Below are 22,951 nucleotides of genomic sequence, written 5' to 3'. Positions count from 1 at the left end.
GAGCTGACACCTCTGTTAATGAATGCTTCTTCGAGCTCTCTCTCTTCATTAGATGTGGGAGGTAATTGAGTAGAAGCTCTATGCATATCACCAGTTGCAGTTGTCCTGCCGAAAATTTCACTAAGAATGTGAAAATGATCACATCCTTTCTTTCGTATTGACTTATACTCCTTTCTATTTTTATGTTCCATTGATTACAAAAAAATACATTTTATTATACATAAACATACAATAAAATTATATATTTGATTAGATATAAGTATTTACCAGATAAAATTCTGCCCACATTCTGCCCACACTTCCTCTGGAGCATTCACTTTATCGGTGTCAGGATCCATTGTCACACCAGTATGCGCAAGCAATGCTGCAAAAAGACGTTGTCTTGTGCGTAGACGATTCCATTTACCTTTGAGCCTTTCTACACTATAATTCTTGTTCGTAACCTGATATAATTCTTTGTTGATCTCCTCCCAAACCGTATTAGTGAAGGTAGATGTTTGTAACTTATTGTGCTTCACTTTTTCATAAATGATATTGACAAACATGACAACATTTGTCTTTGACCAATCATACTTCTCAATTTCGATACTTGGGTTATGCCCTCCCATAATGTAATCTCTAAAAATTGCCAATATTAAAGCCGACATAAAAATGTGTTTGGTAACATATATTAGAAAATGTAATACCCAAAGCAATACCCTAAGCAAGTTACATGCATGTAGAGAAAAAAAATTGGTACGTACATCCAAGTTTTAATCTTTTCATCTAGTAAGTTGATGCCCCAATGTAGAGAAAACAAGGCCCTGAGATTGAGTTGCAATAGACAATGGTACTTGTGATATGCATTGTTAGATATAAAGTAGATAAGCAATGCTACTGAAAAAGATAAGCAGTATTTAAATGTGAGAGAATTTAGTTTATAATCACTTGCTCTTCACTTGGTACTCTCCTTCTATCTCAAAATATTGTTGCATGCATGTTCTAGTTTGTGTGCTACTTGGTAAAACGTTTCCCTTTATTAAATTAATAATTTGATACCTTTTTGGTTGTATTAGGAATTTAACATTGAAAAACTGCAACTTCTTGAGGCTGATAAAAAGAAGATCATGCAAGAATATGAACGAAAGCAGAAGCAAGTTGGGATTCGTAAGAAAATGTAATGTGCCTTGCATCTTCATCCCAAACCTAGAATTTTGGGATCAAAATAGGAGAATGAATCCCAGCGAACAGAAAGGGTCCGTTTGCACAAGAACAAAAAGAAAATAAAGGAAGCAAATAGAAGAACAAAAAGAAAATTTTCCCTTAAAGAAGAACCAAAAGAAAACAAAGGAAATCATGTGAAGAAGCTTACGCCAAGGGAACGAAGAGGTCGAGTCATAGCGAAGTGGGCATGAATCGGCGAACTCAGATTGGTTTGGAAAAGCCTGGAGCAGGAAGCAGCGAAGAGGAGGAGAAGACGACGAAGAACATGAGCATGAATCGGACAAGACGGCGGAACGGGCTCGAGCACGAAGCGGCGAAATCGTGAATGAGGAGCTGGATCGGCTCGAGTTTCCTGAGGCAGCGCGTTTTCTCATGGAGGCAGCGCGTTTTCTCATTTTCCATATCTCAGCGCCTTTTCCCATTTTCGTTAGAAAATGATAAAATATCATTTTCTATTTTTCTAGAGAATGACTTTTCATTTTCCAGAAAACGAAAATGGAAAACACACAACAAACAGCTATTTCCAAAAAAAAAAGAAAATGAAAATGGGAAAATATCAAACCAAACACACCCTTACATTTTTGTTGGTTTCAGGAAGCTTACATGGTCCCTTACGGCTTACGACCCAAAGGCGGTCTGCGTGGCGGCGGTGGAACTTGACTCCATGGCCAACTATCCTGTGGCTACAGGGTGGACCTGTAAGAACCCTTTCTCTTTCGATCAACTGTTCCATGTGTTGTAAGAATTCTGAACGAAACAGAGTGCGTCCGGAGTTGGGATTGGCAATTTCCAAGAGATTGGGCCGCTGGACACCAACCTCAAGCCTTGCAACTCGACATGGCTGCAAAAGGCCGATCTCCTCTTCGTGGTAAGCTTCCATGCCGATCTCATTCCTCCGTCGACCACTTGCTCCTCCTCCATTAATGAAATGGGAATTACTCAGGAGAATCCAGTGGGCACAGGGTTCAGCTTCGTGGAGGAGGAGAGCCTCCTGGCGAAGAGCGACTGGGAGGCAGCAGTAGACTTGACTGCGCTTCTGAAGAAACTCTACAACGGGAACACAACCATGCAGCAGAGGAACAACCCCCTTTTCGTCGTGGCAGAGTCTTACGGCGGCCGGTTTGCGGTGACGACGACCTTGTCAGTTCTCCACGTCATCAGAGCTGGAAAACTGAAGCTCAAGCTCGGAGGTAAAATTAAAATTGTTCTTGATGTGGCTTGGTATAAAGGGCAGAGGAGGGATTAATGGAGAGGGGGAGGGCATTTTGGTCAATGTACTGTAGCACCTCTATTTAGGGCACCGTAGCATGTGAAAAGAGAGGGCCTTTTTCCGTGTTTTGGTCTCCGCCGCCAGCACGCCTTCCTCGGCCTTCTCCTCTTTGCCAGCTCGGACGCCGGCCACCGCCAGCCTTCTCCTCCTCCACTCTCCTTCGCCTTCGGCCGCACCTCCTCTTCTTCCCCACGCCAACATCGCCGATGTTCCACTGCCCCTCTCCCTTTCCTCTCTCCTTCCCCTTCGGCGCCCGACACACAGTGAGGACATGGAGCCTTCTTCGTCCCTCGTCGACATCATTGAGCGACGACCGCTGTCGGCAGTCGCCCCCAAGCCGCCAAGGGAGGGTCGGACTTGCTCCTTTTCCCTCTCTTCCTCACGCCACTATCACTGCACGGACTCACTCGACGACGACGCCACAGCTTCTTCTTCTCTCTTCTCCCGACGGCCACCACGTCACCACCTTCACTTCCTCTCACCAGCAGCAGACTCCAACGAGCCACCTCTCGCCAGTGACACACTCCGACGAGCCCAGGCTACGCCCGTCGGGACAGATGGCCCTCTCGCTGCTCGTCGGATTGCCTTTGCTGCTCGCTGGACCACCCACGCCATGCGCACAGTGCACATCCGCCGCCCGATCAATGGCTTCGCGGACGACATAGCTACTGTCATGCTCCGAGCAGCACTGTCGTACAGTTTCGACGTCGATCCGGTATCCGATCCATGCCGCTATGCGCGTTCGACACTGATCGGGCCTTTGAGCCATCGTCGTAGGTTGGCCTTCGTGCGGTTATTATGTTTCGGTTTGTGTGCTTGTGGTATTCTTGTCTGTGTACTGATGTTGTATACCGACCTGTGTGTTGTCTCAGGTGCCGTTCTGTGTCCTCATCCCGTGTCCCGGCCTACGTGCCGATATTAGTTCCTGGTCTACGTACCGGTGTCTTATCCCAGTCTGCGTACCGGTTGCTTAGCCCGGTCTACGTGTCGATCTCGTGTCCCGGCCTACGTGCCGATTTCAGGTCTCGGCTTATGTGCCGATCTCGTGCCCCGGCCTGCGTGCCGCTATTATCTCCTGACCTACAGCTAGTCTTCCGGGCCCATGCTGCGTTATGCTTCTCGTCGTCAGATCCAGCTCTCCAGCTTGATCGGAGTCATCTACTCTTCCGGGTCGCGACAATTCTAGCCGCGCCCCATCCGAGGGCGCCCCCTGGCCCAGGGTACATTCCTTGTTCATATTTCATATGCATTTTCATTATTTCATGGCTTAGTCTTGTACTCATATATTCGTTGGATCTGCCTCGAGCATCGGGGTATCGGGGGCCGGGTCAACCCGGTCGCTGGCTGCAGGTAGCATTGACCAGAGGACTTTTGGAGACTTGGTCAACACAGGAGCCGTCTCAGCACACCCCCCTTCGGGACGTCGCGATTCAGTCAACATTTCATCCACCTCACCCGACGGTCCGTCCGACTCAGCTTCCGGATGGGATCAATTTGGCGCCGTCTATGGGAATCTCCTTCACCTGTTCTGGAACATGAAGATGGACGACGTAACTTGTAGGACCGTTAGATTCGATAGAGGGGGGGTGAATATCGATTCGAAAAAATAAGAGTTTAAACGCAGCGGAAAAGTAAATGAACACAGTTGTTTTTTACTTCGTTCGGAGCCTGTGACGACTCCTACTCGAAGGCCCATGGTCCTTGACCACTTTCGTTGGGCAATCACTATCAATTCGAATATTACAGAGTTAAGTACAAGAATTGACAGATAAAGAAAATACCGACAATAGAATTAAAACAAAACCAGCACTGAGTCGGAGAGCTTTTCGTAGCGTCGCAAGAGCACAGAGCAGCAGATCTTGGATTCTTAGTTGATGATTGATTCTGAAGCTCCTGCCTGGGGCTTCTTTTATATGCTGTCCCGGGCGCCTGAATCCCTTCCGGGCGCCTGGAATGTGACGTAGCTGCACAAACCATGATGCTCCACGTGGCGGCGACTCGGCTGGATGAAATTTGCCTTTCGGGCGCCCGGATCCCTTCCGGGCGCCCGGACCTCCGGGCGCCCGGATCCCCTCCGGGCGCCCGGACCCCTCTTCTCCAGAAAGTCCTTCTCCTGCAAGAAAAGGTTAGTCCGAGGCAAATGTACCCTGCAGCAAAAGAATGTTAGCACAGTTTTATAGATGAGCAAAGTATGACTTAGATTCCGTCTTTCCGAGACCGGAATCTAGTCACGATCTCGACTTAGATATCCGAAATGGATCTAAGCCGGATCGACGCCTAATGTTCCCTACCCGGGAACGCGTCCTCGCAGTCACTCCCCTCCAGTGACTTACCTCACTTACCTGCCAGACGTCCGGTCAGCCCGTCGACCCGTCTGGACTTCTCGCCAAGCGTCCGGTCAGCCCGTCGACCCGCTTGGACTTCTCGCCAGCTATCCGGTCAGCCCGTCGACCTAGCTGGACTTCTCGCCAGCTATCCGGTCAGCCCGTCGACCTAGCTGGACTTCTCGCCAGCTATCCGGTCAGCCCGTCGACCTAGCTGGACTTTTCCTGCACACTTGATAAAGGTGTCAGACAACAACACAACTAACTTAACCTATTTGTCATTCATCAAAACCTGGGTTAGACCGTTAGTGCTACCCGCACCAACAATCTCCCCCTTTTTGATGGAATGACAACCTGGTTAAGTTAGTGAAAACATATGCAAGAAAACAACATGCATTTATGTGGTTGTAAAGTTTGTTAGTTTGTATTTTCAAGTTGGTTTAGCTAACTTAACCACCTAACCCTCCTCCCCCTTTGGCATTCATCAAAAAATGAACAAAGGTAAATAATCATAGTGAAGAGTTACTGTAACAGGTAATCAAATTTTGAAAGATAACTAAGTTTGGTTCAAAATTTGAAAGATAAAAGTGCAATTTTTTAACACCAAGTTAAAAAATAGTCAAGTTGACTTGGGGTAGACAAGTTGAGTTTTGAAAAGTTAAAGTTAATCAAGTTTAACTTTTCAAGCGTGTAGAAATTTTCATGACAGGTTTTTCAAATTTACTTTTTATGTTTAAGTAACATTTAATTTTCAAAAAGGTAAATTTTTCAACTTCGATTTTTAAAACAAAGCAAAAATTAAACTTTTCAAGAAATAAAATTTTTGCCAAAATTTATTTTTAAGGCTAATTTTGGAAATAGTTAATTTTTCAAATCAGGTTTGAAAATTAGGTGGGATTAAACTTAGTTAAATTTAACTTTTTGAAAACTAGTGTTTTAAAAATAAGTTAGTTTTAAAATAGATGTAAAAAAACATTTTTCAAACACACAAAATTTTAATTAATTTCTCCCCCTGAACTTGATACTTAAAAGTTTAAAAATATTTGCTAAAAATATTCAAAGTATTTTTTTTTAAAATGAGGTAGAATTTTCTAGAGAGATTTTAAAGAGAAGATTAAAAAAATAACGCTGAAGGAGATAATTAAAAAATAAACCCCCCCTGAATTTGATATTGATATTCCTTTAATTTATTAATCCTCCTTATTTATTAATTTTTCTAGGGGATTTAAAAGAAATTGAACCTCCCCCTGAATTGGTTACTCCCCTTAATTTAATATCTCCCCTTTAATACTAAGGTTTGGTTGTGTTAAATTTCAAAGCCCTAACACATTTGTCTAATTTAGTAATACATATATTATTATCTCTGTATCCTTGGTATAACTGTTTATTTGAATTTGATTAATCAATTATTAATTAATTTTAGATTCAGGTGCTTAACTTTAGTTTAAGGTTAAATAAGATAAGATTTTATTAATTCAATAACAGTTAAGCATTATCAATAATTTATTGATTAGTTTTTACTTGATTTAATAATTTAATACTTAGTGAAATAATTTAAATTTCATATTACTTAATTGAGCTGGTCAATGAAAGTGTTAGTTATAATTATTATTATTATAAAAAAAATTTAAATGGATTTCTAAAACAGCATTTAAAAGGAATTTAAAATGATTTTTATAATATGTTTTATGTCAATTAACATATGTTTGATTCAGTTTTGATTTTAGATTTAAATTAATATTAGTGGTTAATTTAAGTTTAAGTTTAATTTCAAGTTTAAGTTAAATATTTTAATTTTAATTGTAATTTCAATATTAAGTTTTAGTTTAAGATTTAATTTTTAGTTAAGTCAAATTAAAAATTAATTTTAAGGTTAAAATGATGTTTAAGATTAAAAATGAGTTTAAAGTCAAAATAATAATTTTTAAAGTGAAAATAATCTATAGAAATAATTTATTATTACTATTTTTAAGTTAACAAAATTTCATTCAAAATGATACAAAATTTTTAGATAGTTTTAAAATGATTTTTAAAATATTTTTTAAATGATTTTTAAAAGTTTTTTTTTAAAATAATTTTTGAAATAATTTTTAAGTTAAAATAATTTTTAAAATCACAATAATTTTTAAAAGGTTTTAAAAGAATTTTTAAAGTTTTTTTTTTTAAATGATTTTTAAAAGAGTTTTTAAAATAATTTTTAAAAATGTTTTAAAATAATTTTTAAAAAATTTTAAATGATTTTTTAAAATAATTTTTAAAATGTTTTAAAATAATATTTAAAAGAATTTTTTAAAGAATTTTTAAAGAATTTTTAAAAAGTTTTTTAAAGAATTTTAAAAAAATAGTTTTTAAAGAATTTTTAAAATAGTTTTTAAAGAATTTTAAAAATAGTTTTTAAAGAATTTTAAAAATAGTTTTTAAAGAATTTTTAAAATAGTTTTTAAAAAAAATTTCAAATAGTTTTTAAAGAATTTTTCAAATAATTTTTAAAGAATTTTAAAAATAGTTTTTAAAGAATTTTTAAAATAGTTTTTAAAGAATTTTAAAAATAGTTTTTAAAGAATTTTAAAAATAGTTTTTAAAGAATTTTTAAAATAGATTTTAAAGAATTTTAAAAAATAGTTTTTAAAGAATTTTAAAAATAGTTTTTAAAGAATTTAAAAAAATAGTTTTTAAAGAATTTTTAAAATAGTTTTTTAAAGAATTTTTAAAAATAGTTTTTAAAGAATTTTTTAAAATAGTTTTTAAAGAATTTTTAAAATAATTTTTAAAGAATTTTAAAAATAGTTTTTAAAGAATTTTAAAAATAGTTTTTAAAAAAAATTTCAAATAGTTTTTAAAGAATTTTTCAAATAATTTTTAAAGAATTTTAAAAATAGTTTTTAAAGAATTTTTAAAATAGTTTTTAAAGAATTTTTAAAATAGTTTTTAAAGAATTTTAAAAAATAGTTTTTAAAGAATTTTAAAAAATAGTTTTTAAAGAACTTTTAAAATATTTTTTTAAAGAATTTTTAAAAATAGTTTTTAAAGAATTTTTTAAATAGTTTTTAAAGAATTTTTAAAATAATTTTTAAAGGATTTTTAAAATAGTTTTTAAAAAATTTTTTAAAATAGATTTTTTTTTTAAAGAAAAGAATTTTTTTTAAAAATAGTTTTTTAAAGAATTTTTAAAAAAGTTTTTAAAGAATTTTTAAAATAGTTTTTAAAGGATTTTTAAAATAGTTTTTAAAGAATTTTTAAAATAGATTTTTTTTAAAAGAATTTTTAAATTTAGTTTTTAAAGAATTTTTAAAATAGTTTTTAAAGAATTTTTAAAATAGATTTTTTTTTTAAAAGAATTTTTAAAAATAGTTTTTGAAGAATTTTTAAAATAGTTTTTTAAAGAATTTTTAAAATAATTTTTAAATATAGTTTTTAAAGAATTTTTAAAATAGTTTTTAAAGGATTTATAAAATAGTTTTTAAAGAATTTTTAAAATAGATTTTTTTTTAAAAGAATTTTTAAAAATAGTTTTTAAAGAATTTTTAAAATATTTTTTTAAATAATTTTTAAAAATAGTTTTTAAAGAATTTTTTAAATAGTTTTTAAAGAATTTTTAAAATAATTTTTAAATATAGTTTTTAAAGAATTTTTAAAATAGTTTTTAAAGGATTTTTAAAATAGTTTTTAAAGAATTTTTTAAAATAGTTTTTAAAGAATTTTTAAAATAATTTTTAAAGAATTTTTAAAATAATTTTTAAATATAGTTTATAAAGAATATTTAAAATAGTTTTTAAAGGATTTTGAAAATAGTTTTTAAAGAATTTTTAAAATAGATTTTAAAGAATTTTTAAAATAGTTTTTTAAAGAATTTTTAAAAATAGTTTTTAAAGGATTTTTAATATAGATTTTAAAGAATTTTTAAAATAGTTTTTTAAAGAATTTTTAAAAATAGTTTTTAAAGAATTTTTAACATAGTTTTTAAAGAATTTTTTAAAATAGATTTTTTTTTTAAAAAAGAATTTTTTTAAAAATAGTTTTTAAAGAATTTTTAAAATAGATTTTTTTTTTAAAAGAATTTTTAAAAATAGTTTTTAAAGAATTTTTAAAATAGTTTTTAAAGTTATTATAATTTGAATTTGAAATTCGAATTTTAATTTTAATTAATTTTAATTTAATTTGAAAATTGAAAATTAATTTTAATTTGAAACTTATTTAATTTAATCCTTATTCATCTCACCCGATCTAGATTATCAATCAAGGAATCCTATAATTTTGTGAGATGAATTAGATTTAATTACAGAGTTTGGTTTAACTTGTGTTAGATTCAGGTTTGGCTTTGGTCTCAACAAATAGGCATTCTTCGGATAAACTTCTAAGCTTGGTGAGTCACCTGGACATCATTAGAAGTAACCAACCCTTCGAGGTTTTCCGAATAGTCCTATCCACGGAGCTTAGTACCAAACCTTGGTCTACCTAGTTAGGATCCGTAAGGGGTAGCTTCGGTCAGTTCCACTTGGCCAAATACACCAGATCAAAGCCATATCTTTCTAGACATGCGATGCCCAAGCTTCCCCGACGTATTATCATTCAAAACTTCACCAGTACTACTTGTCAAGTTAAACTTTTGTCCTTGTTTATTCTATTCCTAACTACCCTGCCAGGTAGGTTGGTTTTTGGGTACCCTACCGGGTAAGTTTGTTTCGGTTACCCTGTCGGGTAAATTATTTTTGGAGGTGCCAGCTATTCTGGAGCCTCCCCCTAAATTGTTGATTTTTATTTTTAAGATTTCTTGTATAATTAGAGTTAGTTTTAGTTAAGTTTTAATGTTTAATTTGTAATTTAAATTTAAGTTTTTAATTTTGAATTAATTAAATTGGTCAAATTATCTTTCTTTAAAAGAGTATATTTAATATTTAAATTTTCTTTCAATTTTAATTTTATTGGGTTAATTGACTTATCTTTCTTTAGTAGCTTATTTTTAAAGTTTAGGTTTTTATTTAATTTTGAGTTAATTAAATTGTTTGAATTATATTTCTTTAAGGGTTTATCTTTTAACTTTTTATTAATTGTTAATTTTGAATTTTCTAGATTATTTTTGTTTAATATGTTATCTTTAACATTTAATTTTAAGTTTGTTAACTTCCGTTTTGATTTTATAAAAGTGTTTGATTTTATCCTTATATTTTCTTTACCTTTTAAGTTAATATAATTAGTGGAATTTATTAAATAAGTCTTATCATTAAAATTTAATTTTTTGTTAATTAAATTATCTTGGGTTTGGATAGAATTTTCTAGATTGATATTGTCTAGATTATTAAACAATTTATTAATTGTGTCTAGATTGATATTGACCTTGTCATCCTTTTTGTTTGAATTTTCAAATTTGTTTAGGTTTAAATTCGAATTTTTAGATTTATTAATTATTTTCAGATTTTCTGTATTTTCTAAATTAATTATATTTGTTTTATCAGAAAATATCCTAGGGGTATTTTCTGTATTTTCTGAATTAATTATATTTGTTTTATCAGAAAATGTCCTAGGGGTATTTTCGCAAGTATTGTCATGTACACTATTTTCACATATACTTTCAGATATATCCAAATTAGCATGCACATATTTTAAACTACTACTAGCAAGGGTGTTTTGGTAAATATTACTAACCTTGAGCGCAACCCCTAATTCAGCAGGCTTCTCCGTTGGATCTGACTCGAGTCCGGATTCGACTATAACTTGATCTTCTAGCTCCATTGCCATCTCGTGAAGCTTGATCAACTGGGTCCACAGCTCATATGCATTCTTGTATTTTTCTAGTCTGCATATGATATTGTTAGGTAAAATATTACAAATAATTTTACTTACGTTTTTATTCAGTTCCGAGTTCTGAGAAGGTTTTTTCAATATTAGCATATAATCGATATCTACGCTTCCTAAGAAGCATTCCATTCTTCGCCTCCAGTAGTTGAAATCTTCATCGTACGGTGGTGGTTCATTGGGGTTCCATCCTTCTTGAAAAGACATTGTTCTTGCACACAATGAAACAAAGACAAAATCCCAAGACTTGGTCTTGGATTAGCAGTGCTGGAAAAAATAATATTTCACTAATTTTTTTTTTTAAAAAATAATAAAATAGTATTAAAATATTAATAAAAAAATATTATCTCAAATTTTTGAAAATGTAATATTTTGTCGATACTAAATAATAGTGAAAAGATGACGATGTATTTTTCAAAAACAGTTTTGGAGGGAAAAAACGAAAGGCGTAAGGTTTTATTTTAAAAACGAACGATATATAATTTTTCTTTAAAAAGACCCCCTCTTTGTCTGATTGGTGGTTGCACCAAATCAGAGCGGTACCTGCTCTGATACCACTTGTAGGACCGTTAGATTCGATAGAGGGGGGGGGTGAATATCGATTCGAAAAAATAAGAGTTTAAACGCAGCGGAAAAGTAAATGAACACAGTTGTTTTTTACTTCGTTCGGAGCCTGTGACGACTCCTACTCGAAGGCCCGTGGTCCTTGACCACTTTCGTTGGGCAATCACTATCAATTCGAATATTACAGAGTTAAGTACAAGAATTGACAGATAAAGAAAATACCGACAATAGAATTAAAACAAAACCAGCACTGAGTCGGAGAGCTTTTCGTAGCGTCGCAAGAGCACAGAGCAGCAGATCTTGGATTCTTAGTTGATGATTGATTCTGAAGCTCCTGCCTGGGGCTTCTTTTATATGCTGTCCCGGGCGCCTGAATCCCTTCCGGGCGCCTGGAATGTGACGTAGCTGCACAAACCATGATGCTCCACGTGGCGACGACTCGGCTGGATGAAATTTGCCTTCCGGGCGCCCGGATCCCATCTCCAGAAAGTCCTTCTCCTGCAAGAAAAGGTTAGTCCAAGGCAAATGTACCCTGCAGCAAAAGAATGTTAGCACAGTTTTATAGATGAGCAAAGTATGACTTAGATTCCGTCTTTCCGAGATCGGAATCTAGTCACGATCTCGACTTAGATATCCGAAATGGATCTAAGCCGGATCGACGCCTAATGTTCCCTACCCGGGAACGCGTCCTCGCAGTCACTCCCCTCCAGTGACTTACCTCACTTACCTGCCAGACGTCCGGTCAGCCCGTCGACCCGTCTGGACTTCTCGCCAAGCGTCCGGTCAGCCCGTCGACCCGCTTGGACTTCTCGCCAGCTATCCGGTCAGCCCGTCGACCTAGCTGGACTTCTCGCCAGCTATCCGGTCAGCCCGTCGACCTAGCTGGACTTCTCGCCAGCTATCCGGTCAGCCCGTCGACCTAGCTGGACTTTTCCTGCACACTTGATAAAGGTGTCAGACAACAACACAACTAACTTAACCTATTTGTCATTCATCAAAACCTGGATTAGACCGTTAGTGCTACCCGCACCAACAGGGAGGTTCTCTGCCATTATCACAATCTCGGAGGATCTCGACGCATATATTATATTCTATACTCACTCCACCGGTATTCGAGAGTCGAGGGATCGTGTGGAGCTTCAGCTGACTGACAGGTTAGTTTTTCCGTTATATTTTTTCCCTGACTCCACGGGTATTTGGGAGTTAAGGGACCGAGACAGACCCTTAGCTGGTTGGCACGACTTCCCGATCAGGTATGCTACGAGCTCTGCTCTCTTTTTATGATTATAGGAACTGTTATATTTCCCTGATAAAAGAGTAAGAGCCTAGTTCCTTGATCAAAGACTAGAGCCTTCAATTTCTGATCGGACACTAGGGGCCCAGCTCCCCGCTCATACACTTGGGACACAGCTCCCCGCTCATACTCTAGGGGCACAGCTCCCCACTCATACATTTGGGACACAACTCCCCGATCATAGACTTGCAGTACCACTTCCCGATCAGGATCTAGGGGTCTCGCTCTTTGATTACAGGCTAGGGACCTTACTCTCCGATCAGGGACCAGGGGCCCAGTTCCTCCATCATGTGTGCTACAGGCTCTGCACCCTTCACCATGAGGCTCTGCATCCTCTTACTGCTACAGGCTCTGCACCCTTCACCATGAGACTCTGCATCCTCTTATTGCTACAAGCTCTGCATCTTTCACCATGGGCTCAGCATTCTCTTACTGCTATATGCACTTCACTCTACTATTATTATATGCTCTGCATCCTTCACTTGTTATGCAACCTCTTACATCTACAGGTGTTGCTCTCTTCACCTACGGTGCTCTGCTTCCTTCTACGGCTATGGGCTTTGCTCTCTTATATCGGCTTCACGCTCTTTATCTTCTCCCCTTGCTCCACGGGTATTTGGGAGTTGAGGGACCGAGACAGATCCTTAGTTGGTTGACATCACTTCGCGATCAGGTATGATAAAATCTCTATCTCTTCATTTCGTTATGGGCTCCGCTTCTATGGCCTTCAAGGCTTATCCTCCCCCGTTCGGGGTCGAGATATCACCACTGGTCTCGGACCAGAGTATCACCGCCGGTCTCGGATCGGGGTATCGCTAACGATCTCTTTGTCGAGCCTCCAGACCAATTCCCGGTCGGGCTTCCAAACCAATTCCTGGTCGGGCTTCAAGACCAATTCCGGGTCAGGCCTTCAGATTGTTTTTTGTCAGGCATTCAGAATGTTTCCCGGTCAGGTCTCCAGGTCGGGTCTTGGTCAGACCTCCAGCTCAATGCCGGGTCAGGCCTTCAGATTGTTTTTTTGTCAGGCATTCAGAATGTTTCCCGATCAGGTCTCCAGGTCGGGCCTTGGTCAAACCTCCAGCTCAATGCCTGGTCAGACCTTCATATTGCTTCTTTGTCAGACATTCAGAATGTTTCCCGGTCAGGTCTCCAAATCAGATATGGTCAGACCTTCAGATCAATTCTTGGTTAGGTCTCCAGATCAAGTACTGGTCAGGCCTCTAGATCACCTCCCAGTCGGGATTCCAGACTCTCACCCCAGTGCGAGTTATAAGTGAGCATTGCTCTCACGCGCAACCCCCAACGACCGAGCTGCTCGGTCGGCTGTCCCAGACTCTCGCCTCAGTGCGAGTTATAAGTGAGCTTTGCTCTCACGCCTCCAGACTCTCGCCCCAGTGTGAGTTATAAATGAGCTCTGCTCTCACACCCAACGACCGAGCTGCTCGGTCGGCTGTCCCAGACTCTCGCCTCAGTGCGAGTTATAAGTGAGCTCTACTCTCACTCCTCCAGACTCTCGCCCTAGTGCGAGTTATAAGTGAGCTCTGCTCTCACGCCCAACGACCGAGCTGCTCGGTCGGCTGTCCCAGACTCTCGTCTCAGTGCGAGTTATAAGTGAGCTCTGCTCTCACGCCTCCAAACTCTCGCCCCAGTGCGAGTTATAAGTGAGCTCTGCTCTTACGCCCAACGACCGAGCTGCTCGGTCGGCTGTCCCAGACTCTCACCTCAGTGCGAGTTATAAGTGAGCTCTGCTCTCATGCCTCCAGACTCTCGCCCCAGTGCGAGTTATAAGTGAGCTCTGCTCTCACGCCCAACGACCGAGCTGCTCGGTCGGCTGTCCTAAACTCTCGCCCCAGTGTGAGTTATAAGTGAGCATGCTCTCACGCCCAACGACCGAGCTGCTCGATCGGCTGTCCCAGACTCTCGCCCCAGTGTGAGTTATAAATGAGCATGCTCTCACGCCCAACGACCTTTCGGTCGGCACTCATCACTCCACTCACTTGCCGCTATGCCCGACACTCATCATGCTCACCGCTCACTTACAGCTCCGCCTAACCTGCATCACACTTAATTCACTTGCCGCTTTGCCCAGCACTCTCAGCTCACGTTTTCGCTCACTGCTGTTGCCCGGTCGGCGCTTACCGCTTCTCTCGTCGCTCTGCTCGGCACTTATCATTCGCGTTTCGCTGTTGCCCGGTCGGCGCTCACCGTTTCACTCGCCGCTCTGCTCGGCACTTATCATTCGCGTTTCGCTGTTGCTCGGTCGGCACTCATCGCTTCACTCACCATTCTGCTCGGCACACATCGTTCGCGTTTCGCTCAGCGCTGTTACTCGATCGGCACTCGTCGCTGCACTCGCCGCTCTGTCCGACCCTCATTGCACTCGCTTTACTCGTCGTTCTGTCTGACACTCATCCTTAGCAGGTCACTCACCGCTGCACTCGTCGCTCTGCCCGGCCCTCATCGCACTCGCTTTACTCGCTGTTCTGCCTGACACTCATCCTTAGCAGGTCGCTCATCGCTGTGGTTCGGTTGGTACTCACCGCTCACTTGCCGATCTGCCGTGCACTCATCATATTCGCTTCACTCGCCGCTTTGCTCGGCACTCAGCATTCGTGTTTCGCTCACCGCTGTGGCTCGGTCGACACTCACTATTCCGATCGCTGCTCTGACCGACACCCATCATACTTTCGCTCCCCTCGTCGCTCTGCCTGACACTCGCCCTTCACGTTTCGCTCATCGTTGTTGCTTGGCCATTAGCTCGACCGCTCACTGGTGCCACTCGGCTACTCGCTTTACGCCGATCGACCCATAGCTCAATGTTGTTCTCGGTTACGCACTCGACATCACTCGACATCGCTCGCTCGGTCTTATTCTGCCATATATGCATTCTCTTGGTTTCCCGGTTGACACTTTTCGGTCACTCGGTCCTGATTTATTATCGCTCGGTCGGTATTTCTTCGGTCGCCCGGTATTGATTTATTGTCGCTCGATCGTTTTACTCAGCATCTCTCGACCGTCTGCTCGATATCGCTCGACATTCGCCAGATCGCTCTTTCGGCACTCGGTCGGTCACACTCTTTATTGTCAGGTCGCGATTCACTATCGCTCGGTCGACACTTGCTCAGTCACGCTCTTTATTGCCAGGTTGCGATTCACTATTGCTCGACATTCGCCAGATCGCTCTTTTGACACTCGCTTGACATGTCGGCGTTTATTCTTTTCGTCGCTCTGCCAGGTACTCGTCGTCCACAGTTACTCGTTCCACGATTATATGACAGACCCGCGATATAACTTCGCATTCAGTAGCGATTCTGTTTATCGTTGGCTGGGTCTAGTCAGTCGGACTTACGCCTCCTTCGACTAGACTTGAGGGGGAAGCTTGTGATGTGACTAGGTATAAAGGGCAGAGGAGGGATTAATGGAGAGGGGGAGGGCATTTTGGTCAATGTACTGTATGTCACGCCCCAGAGGAGTCCCTGTCCGAAGAAATTTCGACAGCATCTCCCCTGTATGGCGGACAATCTGAAACTTCTACATAACACATATACCTCAGCCACAGGCGGCTGGAATTATAACAATAAATAAAAATAATCACCACGCAGTTTATATAGATATTCAGCCTCTGGCTGCCACAACCACGCAGTTAATAATAGTAATCACAAACAATAGTACTCTGACTCGAAATCCACCCTACTCAACTACACTCGTAAAGCTCAAATCCGACGAACTCACCTCTTCTGCCGTCCAGGCAGACATGTAGTAGAATAAAATCCAAATCATACCAAAAGTCCATCAAACGGAAGGATTTCATACAATATCCATATGTAAAATCCAAAACAAGACTAAAACAAAGTCTGATAGAGAAAAGCTAAAATAAAATAACAACTCAAAAACCAGCAGATGGACTAGCACTACGTGCTGTGGGGACCAGCGACTGGAACTGCTCCGGACAGCCTCAACCTGAAAATATATCAACAATGGAGGCGGGGTGAGTCCAACACTCAGCGGGTACAACTGATATGCATAATAAAATAAATAACAGACAACACTAATCATGCGTACAGTCTCCTGAATACGAGAAGGATAAATGCAACTGAAACGAAATCAGGAGATAACTGTACTAACCGGAATCAAAGTACAAAGGTAACAGGGTCGTCAGACCGGGGAAGCCATAATCCTGTATGCATGTCAATCATATGCATCCATATAAATGCAGCAATCATAAACAATAAATGCAATAAATGCATATGGTGACCGTGCACTCTGACATCACTGCTCCTGATGAGCGACCGAGTGGACGGGATGCTGTCGGAGTACTCCTATCCTCTGACCCCAAATCATAAATGGGGGAGCTCAATGCTCTCAACTCCCAGTACACGATGACGGGGAGGATATCTCTGCCGGCTATCACGCTGAGTCATCTGACCAACGGAGCCAAACAGAGTCCACCATCTGCCGGCTACCACGCTGCTACACTAAATGCCAACGGAGCCAAACAGAGCGGAACTGACTGCCGGCTACCACGCTGAGTCACCAGACCAACGGAGCCAAACAGCAGAACCGCCACACACCTGTCTGATATACCACTAACCCATGGGTGGTGGTGGTGTGTGCAGTACATGTAACTGGCGATGGGCTCAACCATAGTGGAGCCGACAATCCCACAGCATGCAATCATGATGCATGACACTAAGCATGACAATCTCATGAATAACATAGTAATGACCATATAAATAATACAAAGTGTGTACCACTGGAAGATGTATCAGATAGAAGGTACACAAATCAGATAGGGCATCAAATAAACCCTAGATCCAGAAGATAACATAGCATGTGGTTGGGTCACTACCTAAAACATATATGATCAGGTAAATAATATGCAGTGCAGAATAAATAAACAAGCAACCATGTAACTATCATGTAGTGACCAACCGAAACAAAATGATTACACAATCACTGCTATATGTTAAACATATTATTATGCATATCAAAGACATAAGTCAAAGTACCCGCCTCCAATAAAGTGGTCCAATCCGGTAATCAAGATACTCGTCGAGATACCGTCCCGAATCAAAGTCCTGTGTCGAACATATAGATATATTTTATTTAGCTACAATTCAAATGAATTTAAATAGCTTAATAAAATCCACGAAACTAATATCAGGGAAAACCCTAATTAACATAACCAATTACCTACCCAAAATTAATTCTAACCATTGACTAAGGTTAATGGTCTTAACCCTAATCGTTCTATTAGATTCATTTAAAACCAACTCAATTTACAACAAGGATCCGCCCTCAATGTATCATCCTATAACCAAATTAGGTACGTATCAATTCATACATAAAACACATTTTCACCTCAAATCACAGCTGGAGAAGATTCACTATTGCAGCAAAGTAGACGAAGTTGCTGCCAATAATCCTATCCGGAGCGAGGTGGAACCGTTGCCTAGCAAGTCAGCCCTTTCAAATCAGCACCTAGACAAATCAAACGTCTAATTCACAGAGTGTACATGCTAACCATGCAAGACCAAATCAAGGCTCACCTTGGGGGGTTTGATCACCTTACTCACTGTCTGCAAATTCACAACAACCCGAGGCTGAGATCCAGCGCTAGAAGGGCAATGTAGCACAAAGGGAAACAGTCGCACAGATATGAAGAAGTCGGCGTCGGCACCACTTCAAGAAGTAGGCAGTGGCTAGGGTTGAGGAATGCAAAGCTGTGGCCACCGGAGAGAGATGGTGGCCGTGGGTTTCCGGCTAGGGCACGCGGCTGGACGAGGGCAGAGGGTGTCGGAGGAGAGGAAATCAGCGTCAGGGCTTGCTACACTGTGGTGGTCGATGCTGGGGCACCAGAGGTGAGGCGCTGCTCCGTGCGTCTCCGGCGACAGTGGCGTCGGGTCGGATTGGCGGCGACGCTGCTAGGGATCGGCTCCGGCGCTCGCTGTGGTGGCGGGAGAGGATGCTAGGGCGCAGCCTTGACAGGAGGAAGCTCGGCTAGGGCACGGGATGGCCGGCGGAGACTGCGGTAGTCGGCGGTCGGGCGGCGCCGGGTGGCTAGGGCAGGGAGATTAGGGCTTCGGCGTGAGAGAAGAAGGGAAGAGGGCGCGGGCGGGTTTCGGGGAGGAGAAACAGAGAAACTGGCGAAAAATAAAGGAAAAAGGAAAATTAAATAAAGGAAAAGAATTAAGAAAAATTTAACTTTTCCTTATTTAAATGGGGTAATCTAAACAAGCTTTTCCGGGCCCCGTTTTTATCCCCGTTAACTCGTCCGTACGAGCTCCGAAAAATTCCCGAAAAATTCCGGAAAATTCCCTTATTAATAATCGTCTATTTCTGATATTTTACACTGTAGCACCTCTATTTAGGGCATTGTAGCATGCGAAAAGGGAGGGGCTTTTTCCGTGTTTTGGTCTCCGCCGCCAGCACGCCTTCCTCGGCCTTCTCCTCTTTGCCGGCTCGAACGCCGGCCACCGCCAACCTTCTCCTCCTCTACTCTCCTTCGACTCCGGCCGCACATCCTCTTCTTCCCCACGCCAACATCGCCGATGTTCCACTGCCCCTCTCCCTTTCCTCTCTCCTTCCCCTTCGGCGCCCGACGCACAGTGAGGACATGGAGCCTTCTTCGTCCCTCGTCGACATCATCGAGCGACGGCCGCTGTCGGCAGTCGCCCCCAAGCCGCCAAGGGAGGGTTGGACCTGCTCCTTTTCCCTCTCCTCCTCACGCCACTGTCACTGCACGGACTCACTCGACGACGATGCCGTAGCTTCTTCTTCTCTCTTCTCCCGACGGCCACGCCACCACCTTCACTTCCTCTCACCATCAGCAGACTCCAATGAGCCACCTCTCGCTAGCGACACACTTCGACGAGCCCAGGCTACACCCGTCGGGACAGATGGCCCTCTCGCCGCCTTCGCTGCTCGTCGGATTGCCTTTGCTGCTCGCTGGACCACCCACGCCATGCGCACAGTGCACATTCGCCGCCCAATCCACGGCTTCGCGGACGGCATAGCTACTGTCATGCTCCGAGCAGCACTGCCGTACAGTTTCGACGTCGATCCGGTATCCGATCCATGCCGCTATGCGCGTTCGACACTGATTGGGCCTTTGAGCCATCGTCGTAGGTTGGCCTTCGTGCGGTTGTTATGTTTCGGTTTGTGTGCTTGTGGTATTTTTGTCTGTGTACTGATGTTGTATACCGGCCTGTGTATTGTCTCAGGTGCCGTTCTGTGTACTCATTCCGTGTCCCGGCCTACGTGCCGATATTAGTTCCCGGTCTATGTACCGGTGTCTTATCCCGGTCTGCGTGCCGATCTCGTGTCTCGGCTTGCGTGCTGATCTCTTGTCCCGGCCTGTGTGCCGATTTCAGGTCTCGGCTTATGTGCCGATTTCGTGCCCCGGCCTGTGTGCCGCTATTATCTCCCCACCTGCAGCTCGTCTTCCGGGCCCATGCCGCGTTCTGCTTCTCGTCGTTAGATCCAGCTCTCCAGCCTGATCGGAGTCATCTACTCTTCCGGGTCGCGACAATTCTAGCCGCGTCCCATCCGAGGGCGCCCTCCTGGGCCAGGGTACGTTCCTCATTCATATTTCATATGCATTTTCATTATTTCATGGCTTAGTCTTGTACTCGTTGGATCTGCCTCGAGCATCGGGGTACCGGGGGCCGGGTCAACCCGGTCGCTGGCTATAAGTAGCATTGACCAGAGAACTTTTGGAGACTTGGTCAACACAGGAGCCGTCTCAGCACACCCCCCTCCGGGACGTCGCGATTCAGTCAACATTTCATCCACCTCATCCGACGGTCCGTCCGACTCAGTTTCCAGACGGGATCAGTTCTTCATCTGTTGCTTCCTATCACATTGTACAAAAAGATCGCAATGATTCAGCAGATTTCCTGCATACGATCGAGCAGGTGTTGCACTGGGGAATAGCTGGATGTCACCTGAGGACTACGTGGTGAGTATTTCGAATTCTCGATCGAGCTATTTTCTTTAAACTGAGTAACGAAAGTAACCTCAAATCGCAAACGATGCAGCTCTCATGGGGGCCTCTGCTCCAAGACATGTCGAGGCTCGACGCAAAGGATGCAGAAAAATCAAACAGGTAGAGTAGTCTCTTTGATTATGCTTCACTCTCGCTGCCTCCTCATCTAATCTGCATGCTAAATAACTCTGTCAGTATGGCTCGAGTAATCAAAGAAGAGATCGACAATGGTGAGCTTGCCAATGCCACAAACACCTGGCGGGTGCTCAAGTATTTCATTTCTGCTAGAAGCAACCGTGTCGTGAGAGCCAACCCTCTAACCTGAATGTACTCAAGAACCCTACTACTACTCACTGAAAAATGCAGCACTAACGATGAACATTTGCAGAGTTTCCACAATTTCTTGTTGGATGACGGGATGGACCCCATCACTCAAATGCTGACGACGAAGACATATTCATCATACCTGAGCTCCCAATCCTCTACCTCCGTCGACCTCCCAAGGTTCATGAACGGTGTGATCAGGGAGAAGTTGAAGATCATTCCAGAGCATGTAAAGTATGTTCCATTGCATGCCTTTAGTCTGAAATTCTTCAACATAAACTTTCTTGCTGCATGCCTTCTCTTGCAGGTGGCAGGAGCGGTCTGATCTCGTCTTCGACTACTTTTCAAATGGCTTCATGCAGCCAAGAATCAAAGAGGTATAGCAACTAACCGAAGAAGGATCTATTTCTTTCGGTGCATATATATATATAATCGATCGCCATGACCTTCCTTCACAGGTCGACAGGCTTCTTTCCCTAGGAATTACTGTGGCTATCTACAACGGACAGGTATGAATTCAGCACCAAATTTAGCCACATTCGAACCAATCTTTTGTTGTAATATAAAGCAATATACTCGTCTTGTCCATAGGTGCACTCCAAAACGGACGCTACACTCGGACCCAACCTTAGATCGCCGGAAGACCAAGCCTCAGGACAAGAAAGCAGCGAAAAACTCGACGAGAAGAAAGTAGAAAACCGTGCAGAATGAATCGCACAGAGAAGGGAGAAGGAGGAGAAAGCTCGAGGCTTGAGTGAAGAATAGAGGTGCTGCAAGTCCCCTTTTATTCACTCTGAGAAGATACGAAGCACTGCTTCGCTAGCGAGGAAACGTGTCTCAGTGTCCGCGTCCCTTCCTCACGCGCGGAACAAAACCGAAAAACCAAACTCTGGTTTGGTTTTGGTTCAGACCGAACCGGAAACCAAACTGGTTTGGTTCAGATTGAACCAAACCAGCAAAAAACCCCCATGCGCGCGTTAATCACATACGTGACACCTGATTTATGGATTTCCGGCTCGAACCCCCACAAATCCACTCGATTTGGGCTTGGCCCGCGCATACGTGTAGATCCCCTTATCATTGCTAAGCAAGGATGGAAGAGACTTTCTATATAAGCCCTTCCAAACTTCTCCACTTAGCAATGTGGAACTAAAAACATTATCAAAAAAATACTTTAAATTTAAAACCAAATTCAACATCTTTCACTCCCTGTCAGTGACAGAGATCATTCCTTCCATGCCCAGGTCGACCTGATTTGCTCGAATAAAGGCACACATGCATGGCTGCAAAAGCTGAAGTGAGCAAGAAAAGCATCGCTACACCTTTCAATGCTACTTCCTGTACGCAATAACCTCCTTCTCTTTTCAACTGTGAATCTTCAGATGGAAGGGATTGAAGAAATTCACCAACACCCCGCGTAGCCCTCTGTATTGCAATTCCGAGGAAGCAGGGGTCACCAAGGGCTTCTTCAAGTCCTATCAGAACCTGCAGTTCTACTGGATCCTGAGAGCTGGGCACTTCGTAAGGATCTCAACAACGAGGCAACAGAAGTTTCTTCAGAAAAGTAAACAAAAATCTTCTTAAATCGTGCAGGTTCCAGTAGACCAGCCTTGTGTCGCGCTGCAGATGATCGCCAACCTCACGCAATCTCCTACTACTTCCTACTTCCGCCTAGAGGAAGAAGAAGAAGAAAAGGAGGAAGAGGAATAATGCAGGTGTCGGAGAAGAATAAAGTGCCTCATACAAAAAATACTTTACAATTCCAATCAGATTGATGCTTTGGAGTGTACTTAATTAATTTGTCTGTATTATCAAAGATAAATATTCCCTTTCTCAGTTAATTTATTATATTTAAAACATATATTTTAAAACTCACTTGGTCAACCCTATTTTGATTAACTATTTTAAAACATATAAAATATTAAGCTATAAAAGAAAACTATCGAAAAGGTATTGAAATTTATCAGACCAACTCGCTTCATTCACACTTCTCACGATTAGTTATAATTAATAATTTAATTAAAGACAGGCTCATCATGTGACATCAAGATAATTCAGTGGATCGATCATCTTCAAAATTAAGTAATTTAAAAAATTAGATACATAGTGATGCAGTTAAAATCTTCTTCCACATAGTTCTAAACCTCTAGCTCTACCACTCCATTCATCTCCTGAAATTGGGTTCACACGGA

General features: G+C 41.4%; 1 protein-coding gene across 1 annotated transcript; it reads left to right on the top strand.

Annotated features, from left to right (window-relative positions):
* Positions 1 to 651: 651 nt before the first annotated feature.
* Positions 652 to 22,600, top strand: LOC122048718 (serine carboxypeptidase-like 51). Its single transcript, XM_042610251.1, has 14 exons — positions 652 to 660; positions 1,056 to 1,146; positions 1,798 to 1,901; positions 1,964 to 2,071; positions 2,147 to 2,393; positions 20,365 to 20,408; positions 20,488 to 20,555; positions 20,631 to 20,736; positions 20,824 to 20,993; positions 21,067 to 21,136; positions 21,218 to 21,268; positions 22,004 to 22,056; positions 22,142 to 22,280; positions 22,353 to 22,600. The coding sequence occupies exons 1-14, from the start codon at positions 652 to 654 to the stop codon at positions 22,467 to 22,469; spliced, it is 1,377 nt and encodes a 458-aa protein (XP_042466185.1). The 3' UTR covers positions 22,470 to 22,600.
* The last annotated feature ends 351 nt before the right edge of the window (positions 22,601 to 22,951 follow it).

The sequence above is a fragment of the Zingiber officinale genome, chromosome 2B (assembly GCF_018446385.1).
Source record: "Zingiber officinale cultivar Zhangliang chromosome 2B, Zo_v1.1, whole genome shotgun sequence".
Lineage (NCBI taxonomy): Eukaryota > Viridiplantae > Streptophyta > Magnoliopsida > Zingiberales > Zingiberaceae > Zingiber > Zingiber officinale.
The sequence above is the reverse complement of the archived record's forward strand: the minus strand, read 5'-3'. Positions and strand labels throughout refer to the sequence as shown.